The following is a 12,292-nucleotide window of genomic DNA, read 5'->3' as shown; positions in this document are numbered from 1 at the left end:
GAGAAGCGAACAAAGTTATAGATTTCATTGCTAAATTTGGAAACCACCAACCCCTAGGGCTACGGATAATACAACAATCGCCAAGGAAAATGCAATCCTTACTACAACAGGATGTTAGCAATATCATTGGGGACACTGCGAATAGAAGCAGTAGCGATTGCTTATTAGCTTCTAGTTCTTTTACTACAAAAAAAAAAAAAAGATTATGATGATTTTTGTCACATTTATGGATATAAATTTAGCAACTCGAAAAGCTTGTTCAATCACTTAAAAGAAGCAGAGAAACAAATTCACTAATGTTCAAATGTAACCTTTGTTGACGTGGTTTCCCAACAAAAGAATAATGGGATAGCATCGTATTAACAATCACTAATTAAGATGTTCCATTTACGTATGTGTGTTGTTAGGTTTTAATTTCTTCTTAATTAATGAAATGTGTGTTTGTTTGAAACATTCTTTCAATGTGTTTTCCCCAAACTATAAGTTTTCATGCCTGATGAAATTAGTTCCCATCTTTGCAGTGTGGCCGTAGAGTGTATGGATGTTGTGAATTGATTAAAAATTTTTGAATATATATTATCATGTAATCCCTCATATTATTTAGAAACAATTCTCGTAAAATTACATTAAAATAATATTTTTTTTTATTTTGAAAATCAATATGATATAATGAAATGATTTTGTGAATTTATGAAGCTGAATTTAGATTCAATGATACAAAAAGAAAATTATACAATTAATTTCATGAAAATATATATCTAAAATATTAAAATATAATAGTTTAAAACTACCTTGAAAACTCATTAATAAAATAAGTATATAATTAAAAAAATAAATTTTGATTTAAAATTTTTAAAAATAATCTAAAAAAATTAAAAATTTAATTCTAATCCTTTATTTTTTGTCAGCACTAATTTTATCGGATCAAAGGACTTGGCCCATTTCGGACTCGTGTGACAGCGCTATAATCGCAACAGGGTTTACAGGCAGTATGAAATAGATAAAATATAAAATTAACCAGAGGCCCATTATTCTCACAATAAAATAACTCTGAGCCCAAATTAGGTGAACTACGTTAAATTCAAAAAAAAAGTTGAGCAAAAAAGATATCAGAGCCAGGTTTCGATCCTGGGACCTGTGGGTTATGGGCCCACCACGCTTCCGCTGCGCCACTCTGATTAATTATTTGTGCACTCTAAACAATATTTTGTTAAATTATATTTTGGTCTTCAGTCCAAGTTGAAATATTCTGGAATGATAGGTTACGAGTTTGGACCATATTCCCTCTCCCTTTATGCTTTGATTAACTGCTTTCCCAAACATATACTGCATCTTTTATATATATATTGTTCGAATATTGCATCTCTTTTAATATATTGTTCGAAAATTGCATCTTATATATTGACCAAGTTCTGGCGGAAGTCCCTAAGTTGCACTCAGAATGGCATTGTTTTAACCTTGTGATCTGATATATATATATAACCTATGGAATAGTTCAAAGCAAGAACAGATGAGGCTGTGCAAGTAAGATTTTGATGATCTTAAAGCCCTTATCTTCTCAAATTACACCACCTTTAGTATCATACAACTATAATGATTTACCTTCAATTATCACGATCCTCGTTTTCACTAATATCTCATCTCTTATTTGTGTTTCGTTTCTCCCTCAAATATTTGATCCGAGTATAGTCCTCCAAATAATCCAGAGAAAAATATCAACCCATCCATGGAGTTCCCGGGATTTGACAAGTTGATGAGAAGTTTCAATAATTCATTCACACAGCCTTTCTTCTTTCAAAATGGGGTATGTTGTCAGTACATGCGCATCATTTTCCGCTCCGTCCAATCATATACATTCTAGCTTTCCTCCCATAATTCACATCGATTATTTTAACCAGCACAGCAAGCATCCTTGGTATCATGTAGGTAAACTAGGTTTTCGTGCATATACGGATGGTGACGACAACTAGAAAAGCATCATAATTTTGTGCTATATATATATAGCCACGTACCTGGCTCCTCATCTGCCCCGACCATGCATAAATATCTTTAGTTGCCGGTACGTGGATCAGAATATATAGGCAAACCAACTTGACGAAAGCTAGCAATGGTTTTTTTGCTTTCCCTTTGTCCTGTTTCTTTCTGACAGGGATTCCCTCAATCGATGTTGATTTCTTGAAGAAAATAATAATGTATGCTTCCATCATTAGTTCAAATTCCAAAATAAAATCATTAAACGGAACAGAATAAATATATCCGTATGCATTAAAGTAAATGATGTCTCATTAAAATAAATAATAAAATAAATGATAAACTGTTTCATACACAACGCAGGAATAAAAGAAACCAACAAGAGCAAGGCAATAACATAATTTTTCATGTGCGTATATACACAATGATAAAGGAAAGCTTTTCGTTTCACATGTATAATAATTGATGCATGAACTTTTTTTTATATTAATTGACATCTAATATATAAATCGACTAATTTAGATCAAATACTACAAAAGTAAAGATAACCCTCTCAATCTAATTTACATCGTTTGTAATCGTCATAACTAAAATCACTGATTTTATTTAAGATATCTAGTGTCTCATCTACTAAATCACACTTATTATTGGTAATTGATGCATGAATTTACACCAATCAGGAAATGTTCCAAATTAGGTAGGCGATGATTGAGACAACACCACAAAAAATTTCAAAATACGATACAGTATGTTGTCAGGAAATGTTACATGAATGGCTTCATATGAAATCCAACAATTTTCTGTCTGTCTTTTCTTTGTTAATTCTTTAAGTATAATATTTAATATAATCATGAATTCTATCTATCTATTTTACGAAGACTGAGACATTTTTCGAATTATCGGTAAACGTACATCAACTTAAAATGCTATTGTTGTTAATTTATTAATATAAATTATTGAATTGGTATTTTTTTAAAAATTTAATAATATTGTTTAATTAGAATAATTTATCATTTTTATTTAATAATTAAATAATGAAAAATTAAAACAAGCGACGAACTTTTATATTTCATAAATTGAAACGATATAACTCATAATTAAATTATGTTGTGTTAATTGTGATAAATTATCGAATGTATTATATTAACCTTTTTCAAGTACCATAGGCTATAACCTTTTTCAAAGTCTTTAAATACCCAAAGCTTCTACAAGAAATAAAATATCCCCATGTATCGATCGAATTCGAATCTCTCTCTTTCGCCTCAGTAGCCTCCTTTGTTTTTCATGATATCTTGTTTTCTATTACTTAACCTTTGCATTTGCCTATAGATTTTCCAGTTTTAGTGTGTGCATTCGAGGGAAACAATGCTTCCAAGCAGCTTACTTTGTTCCATGCGTCCAAACTTCACAAGGTGATTCTTTAAAAAAAAATTCTCCTTAATTTAACTTAGTTGTCATGCATTTTTCTTCCAAACTTCACATGCATGCTGCATGCAATTATATTAAAAAAAAAAGGTAGTTGCAACTGCTCATCACTACTCCCCCTGCTCGCTACGACTGCACTCCCTCGCCTGGCCCCATGTTTGGTAAATAAAATCTAGACCAATAGCACGTGTGAATCAAGTACACAGTGAAAGAGCCTTAACAATGGCTTCAATTTTTGCGCTGTGGGAGCAGGAAGAAGAAAGGCAACCGGGATAGCCTGGAAACTGAAGCCAAAGACCTTGACTTTTGGTACTCCGCCACGTTTAACAGATATCCGTTTCAGAACCAGCCATCGTCAAGATTGTCTTTAAGATCTGATCATTCTCACCTTTCCAGGTCTGCCTCCTTTTATATCACTAAAAAGAACTCTTTTACTGGTGTTTGTTTTTTGTTATCTACAACTAAGGTGGCGTTACGTTTTATCCTGCCCATCCTCATTTTATATGAAAGTTTCCAACTGCGATGTGCTTGAAAGGACTCGAATCATCTGATTTTTGGTTGTTTCAGAAAGGGGTCAGCAGTGAAGGCGAAGAAGAAAGGAGAAATGGCGACCAAGGTATCCAACTTTTCCGATCTGATACATCGAGTTGCATCTTCTTGTTTGTTGCACACGCTAGCCGCCGGTAGGCAAGAATCCGGCGGTGTTGACGCCACGGCTCACGCTGTTATTGAGGAGGACCCCGATGAAGAAGAATACTACGAGTATAATAATTCGAGCGAGGTTGAAGAGAAAGAAAGTGGAGTGACGAACGTGGAGAAGTCGAGGAGATTAAGGAGGGTTTGCTACGATAACGGAGAGAAAACGAAGGAAATGGTGATATTAATGGATGAGGTTTTCGAGGCGGTGGTAGAAATGAAGAAGGCTTACGTAAGGTTACAAGAGGCGCATTCTCCGTGGGACCCAGAGAGGATGAGGGCGACTGATGTTGTGGTGGTGGGTGAGCTGAGGAAGCTTGGGGTGTTGAGGGAAAGGTTTAGGCGGCGGACCCGTGGTGGCGGGAAAGAACACATGATTATGCTGAGGGAGGTGGTGGCGCCGTACGAAGCGGCGGTTGAGGAGTTGAAGAAAGAAGTGAAGGTTAAGAAGGTGGAGATCGAGAACCTGAAAGAGAAGCTCAACACTGTTACTTGCCTTTCCAGTGGCGGTAAGAAAGGACGGAATCTTTCCAAGAGGAAAGTCAGCTGCAGTCAAGGTACTTCCCTTCAAATTACATTTTTAGACCACTGATAAGCTGTTTTTCCTTCTATATTCCCTTGAATTATAGAGTTATATTGGTAATTAAGTGGTTTTGACAACAACATTCAAACAAAGTTGGAAATATTGTTGCTAACCACTGATATTATGCCACGTCATCAGAAAAATATAATCAAACCAAAGTATTCTTTCTTAATGTTCAGCCGGAAATCGTTGGTTTCTTGGAAAGTTATTATGGGATTTTGAAGGTTTGAATCAATGATTAAAAATTCCTTTTTTTTTTAAGTAAACATTCACATTCGTATTTTAAATTCATGAAATTATTGAGAAAAATTAATTATATTAGCGTTGAACTTGAACATATACTATATTTGAGATTCGCAATCGGGTTGGAATACCATGGTTTTGAAATTTTTGCTTGTCCCTGGTGGCAGTACTTGCAGCTGCACCTACAGCAGGGCTGTTTGAGGCTACAATGAGTCAGGTGAAGGAGGCATCAATGTCCTTCACGTCTCTCCTCCTTTCCCTCATGCACGAGGCTCGCTGGGATATTGCAGCAGCTGTCCGATCCATTGAAGCTGCAACCGCCACTCCCGGCAGTTATACCACCACGATGATAACTCCGTCTGTCATTGCAAATCACCATGCCAAGTACGCGCTAGAGTCGTATGCCTCACGCAAAATTTTCCAAGGGTTCGACCACGAGACTTTCTACATGGATGGCAGCCTCTCTTCCTTGCTTAATCCCGATCAGTACCATCGGGAGTGTTTCACTCAATACCGTGACATGAAGGCAATGGACCCGGTCGAACTTCTTGGGATCTTGCCTACGTGCAATTTCGGCAAGTTCTGCTCCAAGAAGTACCTTGCCATCGTTCATCCCAAGATGGAGGAATCCTTGTTCGGAGACTTGGAGCAGCGCAACCAAGTAATGACTGGAAATCATCCCAGGAATCAGTTTTACAGGGAGTTCCTGGGGCTTGCCAAGGCAATTTGGTTGCTTCATTTGCTTGCATTCTCACTCGACCCGGCACCCAGCCAATTTGAAGCTAGTCGGGGAGCAGAGTTTCATCCACATTATATGGAAAGCGCGTGCAAGATTTCAGGTGGGCGAGTGCCTGCAGGTCAGATCGTGGGATTCCCTGTTAGCCCCGGGTTCAAGCTAGGAAATGGTTCTGTTGTGAAGGCTAGGGTTTACCTGGTGGGTAGGACATAAATAAACTTGTTGTATCTGCTTTTGATCAGGTTTTAGGATTTACAGTAGGGGAATTTAGTTAAGCTTGATGTTGCTGTTCCCTGACATCACTGGGAGGAACTTCTGGGGATAGTTATTTGACTGAGCTGATGTTTGGATTATTTATTCTTGGTCCCTTGCTTTTCTGCTGTATGTAACCTGAACATTTTGCTCTTTATGAATATGGTTTAATCCATGGATGTTTATATCCTCAGTTGCTTGTTCGGTTTCGGATTCTTGCCTTTCAAGAAGATTATTAAGCCAAGCGGACACGAGATTTAGCTGCAAGTGATGATGATTATAACTCTGGATGATCACCTCAGTTTTGTTTCGTGGGAAAGGAATGACAGGGTCAATAAAAACCATTTGTTACTCTGCAACTGCAGGTATTCTCTTCTTTATACAAGAAGATTGACCAAAATTATAATCTGATTTTCCCCCAAAGCATTTATTAAAAGAAAAAAAACTTGAAAAATGGAAATCATGATGTAGCAAAATGGAAGAATAATGGCATAAGCAACGTGCCAAAGGCAGGCACATTGATTGAAGAAGGCCAAAAGTATTGCTTCCACCCTCGACCAAGTTTCGTTATACTAACAAACAAGGAAATTCATGGCCTTGTCGATTTAACTTGTTCATTCTTAAATAGACATCTCCACTGTCTGTTTGCAATTTGAACTTTTCTATATTATCTCTTCCTTGCCCGACTCAATCTTATGACAAACTAAATTTGTAATCCAAAATCCAACCCCCTTCATCAAACGGATATTTAATCTAATTACTCGTATATACTGCAAACCAAGGTTGAAGATGAAACGAATGAGACTGCGCCTTTTGTCTTACTTGACTTCGGCTTGCCCCATACAGAATTCATTCGATTTATGATTTTCTTTCATGTGATTTGAAGGAATTTTCTTGTGTTCTTTATGCACTGGAAATCAAATGAGCTACGAGGCAGAGCATTACAGTAACATTTTTAGAATCAACCATGTTTGAACTTTGAAGTTATAACCTAAAAGCAATTCATTACACATAGCATAGAAATAACTAGTCTTTGAAGATGCCTCCATGTTGCAATACCATAATTGTATAAATAGCTTTTTTGCTTCTATTTTCTCATGCCACTACGAAAGCACTTGATGAACCAGTGAAATGCCCAACTGATCCCGAAAGCCCTTTCGAAGCACCAAAATGTCTTATTCTGTATACTCCCGGGGAGGCAGATGACGGGATTGTCCATTCGATTGTTGCCCTACTCTGAGGACTTAGCTGTGAAGGTCTCGACCACTTAAAGCGAAGGCACCAGTCATCGTCATCGTACAACGGAATCCATGTATCCTTTGCTTGGAGCATCTCAACTAGGGTAAATGTACCTTCTGTCAAGAGATCATTCCTGGGGCAAGCCGACCAGAAGACAACAGTCACGTTGCTGCCTGTCTTGAAGGTTGAGTTAGCCGGAACATCAGAGATGACATCCCCAAAATTTATACCAGCAGGAGTTGAGTCCATTACAACAGGAGTAAGTAAGCTTATTTGCTTCTTTAGAAGATCCGGAGGTTGCGGACCGACTTCAACTGGTTGACCTTTGATGAGAGCGCTTGCAAGCTTCTGGAACTCCTGAATGTATGCACTGAGTGTGTGCGGACCATACAGTGTAGATGCACCCTAAGAAACAAAAACACTTGATAATAAAGTAGACAAAAATAGTAGACTACAAGTTCCAAACAAAATGGAACACTATTCGGAAAGCTGCAAATAAAAATCTAGTGAAACCAATTTTTATCACTTGGATGCCTTTTACAGTCAATAAACGGCAACATCCGGGTAATTATATTCGAGTATCGTCTATTAGACACTGACCTCGTATCTCTGCACTTGGTACTCCTCCAAGGTAGCAACATACTGAGAATATGTATTAGTCAAGCCTGCTATAACAACATGAATGTTACTACCTAATTGTCCATTACCACTGCTTGTAAGCACTGTCTTCACGGCATCCCGCAGGCGCCTCCCAGACATTGTCGTAAATTCTGATTGAGACAAAGATGGTGAGAACCGGTCCGATTATTGCATCGAGTGATCAAAGAAATCTAGTGCTAGAAGGTGACCTCTAGAAATGCTAGTGTGCTATCCGATTCAAAGTGAAAACAGAAGATAAAAAATGATAGAAGCTACTACCTCCTGGTACACTGAGAATTACTAACTGCCCTATCCGAAGGATCTGGATTGGAAGTATTGAGGGCTGCAAGATGAAGAATAAACAAACATTTCATCAGTGAACATAAGAGCAATGGAAAAGGAGTCATGAGTATAGTTCTGTCTGATTAATAAGACCGATTAGGGTAACAGAAAAGCATATGCCATCAAAGGAATCCATAGATTCAAATGATTGAAATGATTAATCGGACATCTAAAGCTAATATTCTGGAATGAATCCAACTTTATGAAAACTCGATCGGACTAGTGCATCTCCTATGATACAGTTGCAACTTACCGCCCAATCATAGGGTAGCTTCATTTCACCAGTATCTAGCAAAATGGGCTTTGGATGCTGACAATCAACTTGTTTCTTATCCGGAGTTTTAAGTAAGTTGCGAACAAGCCTCCAAAAAGGGTTTCCCTGATATAGCATATCGACAAAATTAAGCACACAAAGCAGGCAAGCGTGGTATAGGAAAACTACACATATAGCGAGTGCAGAGTCTTAAATCACCTGATCATCTCCTTGCTTAAAATCAAATGCCCCAGGTCCATCAGTTGTTCCTGCAGCAAAGCCGAATCCCATAGCGGCGGGACAAGTTTTAACCACCTCGGAACCTCCTCCCTCTTTCGCAAGCATTACCTCCAGCTGGGAAAAGTCTAGGTAAGTGTGGCGATAGTCAACCTTTCCTTTTAACTGTTCAGATGCTCTCTCAAACAGATCCACAGCTTTTCTGAATTGCCTCTCTCCAATAACACGGGTACTTTCAAACTCGTCTGGATATCTGCCAAGTGAAGCACACATTAGTCTTCTGACAAAACTAGTACATGTGAGAAAAAGTGCATATCAGGAAGAGGAAGTACCCAGGTCCTTGTCCGTAGCACAGTTCATTCTTTCCACCACATGTGCTGTGATTGAAATCACAAGGAAGACCAGTGTCGGTGCAAAATGCTCCGAGTACATTGGGGCTAACATCACCGCAATTTGTTTGGCAAAATGCAGATACAAATCTGGGCTTATCAGCCTGTCTAAGAGTGCCTCTGACACGTTTAGCAACACTCAGATTCCGGGTTGCAGGCCTACCAGGAGAAGAGCGGAATGACGCAGCAATCTCCAGCAACTCTTGGTCTGCATAAACATGATATTATAAAGAAATATTGCATATAGAAACAACACATCAAGGAGTTCGAACTGCATATTATGGATCTATCAACTACAGCTACTAGATTTCCATTTGCTCTTTCTATTTATTTTTAACATCACTGCATAGTGCATGAAATAAAAGCTAAAAACTTACGATTATCATGAGTGTTAGGGATAATGTTTGAGACTCTTCTAGGTAATCCATCAGAGCCCACTTCATTAGTGTCTAAACTTTTAGTAGCATTTTGCTCAAACCAGTCTTCCATAAATCTTGCTGCGGCACCTTTGTTATCCCCACTGATCAGTGAGTTTGTACGACTCATTGACGTTCCGTGAGTTGCAAACCAGTTGAAACTACCCACTGGACCCCACTGGTCGTCGACAAACTTCAGAAGGGTCATTTCTTTATCAACATCATAGTTATATTTGCTTCGTTCAGATGCAGGGTTATTGAGATAGGCACTGGGGCTACGGTTTACACCAGCATCTAGTAGTTCTCCTGTTCAAAACCCGGAATCATTGAGAACAAATAACATGAATCAAGGAATATTTTCCCTTCATTTTATTTTGATAACACCTAAAAATAAGGATAGAATGTAGCAAGTGAATGATTTCCAGTTCCCTACCCTTGTTCACAAAAATAGATCCGGGTCGAAGATTTTCATGAGCTTGTATAATACTCTTTTCGATACCATCTACCAGGGCATCGAATGACTGACGAACGAATCCCAAGGATGTCACAAGATATGTCACATATTGGAGATATCCTCCCGGACCGGCATGCGTATGAATACCACTGATAGCTACATTCTGTTCAGTATATATGTCCCCATATCTGCATGTATAGACAACAGTTGAACACAAACCCGTTAACAGGTATGCAATAATCTATTTCAAAGGCTTTGGTATCTTCGGTTCTGTCTTTACCTAAGTTGAAACAGCAACAAGAAAAATGTCAGATAAGAATACCATATCCAAGTTTCGAAAGATGCGGGTTTACGCCTATGTTCGGCTTCTTTGATGACAAGTGACGTGATGCAAAGATGATTAAACCTTTTATACGTTAAAACAAAAGGAGGATCTTAACGCTTAAGATATTTGTGATAATAACTACCTTGCTTTCAATCTCTCGAGCACTTTAATTGTCACTAATTGTGAAGCCATGCAAGCATCGAGATTAACAAATACAACTCTCTTCCCCTGTGGCTCTGCCACAATAAACGAGCGAGCTCGCAGCCTGAAGTGAATCCCTGAGGCAATTTGTTCTGCATTAGCGTATCCCATCATGTTAACATCGGCTGCTGGTCCAGTAATGTCATAGCTTCCGAGTCCAATCAAATAGTCAAAATCCGAGAGCACTGCTTTACTATATTGGAACACAAGTACCAGAAATATCCATAACCGAAAAATTCTCGAAGGACTCCAAAAATAACAGCCAATCGAAGTAAGCAACTCCATCATGAACTGATGAGTATACCGAGCAGCAAATTAGTTCAGTCCCCTACATCAAAGGCAATAGCATGTCAAAGCATTCCTCATGGAGAAACAAGCACTGGTTATAGATAGTTAAAAATTCTCACACATTTTAGCTTCAAAGAATCATTGAAAAGATTCATTAATTATATTGAAAACGCCAGAAATGAATAAACTAAATACCAATTGTTTTCATGATCCGAAAAACAACTTAAATCCATGATTTTGTCCCCCCCCCCTTTTCCAATTCCATTGAATACAAAAAGTTGTCATTTTATTATTATAACAAAAATCAACGTAAAAAAAGATGAAAACTTGCTGAACAATGATATCATTACCTCAACCAATAAACAAAACCACAAACAACTAAACTACCCAAGTCATCTTAAAAGCAATTGCCTATTAAAACCTTCCCAAACCCACTTTTGAAGAACACCCATTGAAAAACTGCAACTGATAAACACTTTTCAGCAGAAGAATTGAGAAATTCAAAATGACCAAACAATACCCACAATGTTAAAATGGAGGAAAAAGTTGTACCTTTATTGATTGAAAGTAAAGATGTTTCTCAGCTTATTCTGAATTCTGAAACTTTGTATAGAGAGAAAGATCTGGAGAGGTGATGGGAAGGCTACGATCCTTAAATAGAGACGGAGTAAGGAAACTTAATATGGTTGCTTTGAAATAAATACATTGATGATGCTGGTGTTACTGCACATGATGCTGTGCTTCCGGATGTGAAAATGGTTAAATGCAAAAATTTTATAGACATTTTACATGTATTTCTGTTCGTTTCCACAGCTTGAGGGGATCAAAATCTATTTAGTTAACAAAGTCTATTCCTTTTTGTTGTTTTTTGTGATGATCAGATTAACAATTCTCTTTTTGGTTTAATGCATTTTTTCAAGACTAGAAATTTGACATTTTAGGCTAGATTTAGGAACATAGTCAAAAGAATGCTCATTTTCCAATTGAAAATGAACATTATACAGAATAAACCTTTGATGAATCATTGATTCCTTAAGCCTTTTTTATTATGCAGTAAATTAATTCCTTAACTTCAATTTTTTTTCATGTCGAAACAAAACACGAACCGACAATGGCGGATGATGCGATTTCACACTCCAGACATCATAAAGCAATGGGAAAACCGAAAACGTTGTTTAAAAATACAATTCAAATGTTCCCATTTGTGCTTATCAATCCCATTTTCTGCCAATTATTAGCATTGACTTCTTGTTAATAACATAAGGAAAAAAGTTGGATATGATCTGGATTTTTTTAGTCATTCTACGCCGTTCTTCGTGATATAGCCGATCAATTTGTATTATTTAATGGATATATTATGATTTTTTTAGTATTTAAATTATTAATTTTAGTAAGTTTTAATACTTAAACATTTAATTTTTTTAAAATCATACATATCATTTAGTTTTTATTTTATTTCAATAAATTACTTTTAAAAATTTCACCACATTATATTTTTATGAGTAAGTTACATTATTCATCACTCAATTATCTTTTTACTCTTATTTTGGTACTAAAGTTTAAAAAAATTAAATTTAACTATTCAACTTTCAAATTACTGTTA

The 12,292-nt window shown here is 37.1% G+C and overlaps 2 protein-coding genes and 1 non-coding gene across 3 annotated transcripts; 1 reads left to right on the top strand and 2 right to left on the bottom strand.

Moving 5' to 3' along the window:
- Positions 1 to 1,107: 1,107 nt before the first annotated feature.
- On the bottom strand, positions 1,108 to 1,179 carry TRNAM-CAU. Its single transcript has one exon. It is a non-coding gene; the product is annotated as a tRNA-Met (tRNA).
- A 2,031-nt stretch (positions 1,180 to 3,210) lies between these two features.
- LOC120148249 (protein GRAVITROPIC IN THE LIGHT 1-like) lies at positions 3,211 to 6,099 on the top strand. Its single transcript, XM_039161415.1, has 4 exons — positions 3,211 to 3,383; positions 3,649 to 3,792; positions 3,964 to 4,649; positions 5,086 to 6,099. The coding sequence occupies exons 1-4, from the start codon at positions 3,337 to 3,339 to the stop codon at positions 5,865 to 5,867; spliced, it is 1,659 nt and encodes a 552-aa protein (XP_039017346.1). The 5' UTR covers positions 3,211 to 3,336; the 3' UTR covers positions 5,868 to 6,099.
- A 782-nt stretch (positions 6,100 to 6,881) lies between these two features.
- Positions 6,882 to 11,397, bottom strand: LOC120148248 (neutral ceramidase 1-like). The gene is made up of 10 exons (XM_039161414.1): positions 11,242 to 11,397; positions 10,343 to 10,729; positions 9,855 to 10,063; positions 9,383 to 9,727; positions 8,949 to 9,213; positions 8,599 to 8,869; positions 8,380 to 8,505; positions 8,064 to 8,127; positions 7,746 to 7,915; positions 6,882 to 7,550 (listed from the first exon to the last, which is right to left on the bottom strand). Exons 2-10 carry the CDS (start codon positions 10,687 to 10,689, stop codon positions 7,002 to 7,004), a joined length of 2,346 nt encoding a protein of 781 aa, XP_039017345.1. The 5' UTR covers positions 10,690 to 10,729; positions 11,242 to 11,397; the 3' UTR covers positions 6,882 to 7,001.
- Positions 11,398 to 12,292: the final 895 nt, after the last annotated feature.

This window comes from Hibiscus syriacus, unplaced genomic scaffold (assembly GCF_006381635.1).
Source record: "Hibiscus syriacus cultivar Baekdansim isolate YM2019G1 unplaced genomic scaffold, ASM638163v2 tig00110956_pilon, whole genome shotgun sequence".
NCBI lineage: Eukaryota > Viridiplantae > Streptophyta > Magnoliopsida > Malvales > Malvaceae > Hibiscus > Hibiscus syriacus.
Note: the sequence above shows the minus strand (reverse complement) of the source record. Positions and strands in the feature narration are given on the sequence as shown.

Excerpts from the sequence above, each read along its gene's own strand:
- LOC120148249 (XM_039161415.1), top strand. The coding sequence starts at position 3,337 with ATGCTTCCAAGCAGCTTACTTTGTTCCATGCGTCCAAACTTCACAAG. Across the intron at positions 3,793-3,963 it reads GATCATTCTCACCTTTCCAG|AAAGGGGTCAGCAGTGAAGG; the intron begins GTCTGCCTCCTT and ends TGGTTGTTTCAG. Across the intron at positions 4,650-5,085 it reads GAAAGTCAGCTGCAGTCAAG|TACTTGCAGCTGCACCTACA; the intron begins GTACTTCCCTTC and ends CCCTGGTGGCAG.
- LOC120148248 (XM_039161414.1), bottom strand. The coding sequence starts at position 10,689 with ATGATGGAGTTGCTTACTTCGATTGGCTGTTATTTTTGGAGTCCTTCG. Across the intron at positions 8,128-8,379 it reads AGCTACCCTATGATTGGGCG|CCCTCAATACTTCCAATCCA; the intron begins GTAAGTTGCAAC and ends TTCATCTTGCAG. Across the intron at positions 7,916-8,063 it reads AATTCTCAGTGTACCAGGAG|AATTTACGACAATGTCTGGG; the intron begins GTAGTAGCTTCT and ends TGTCTCAATCAG.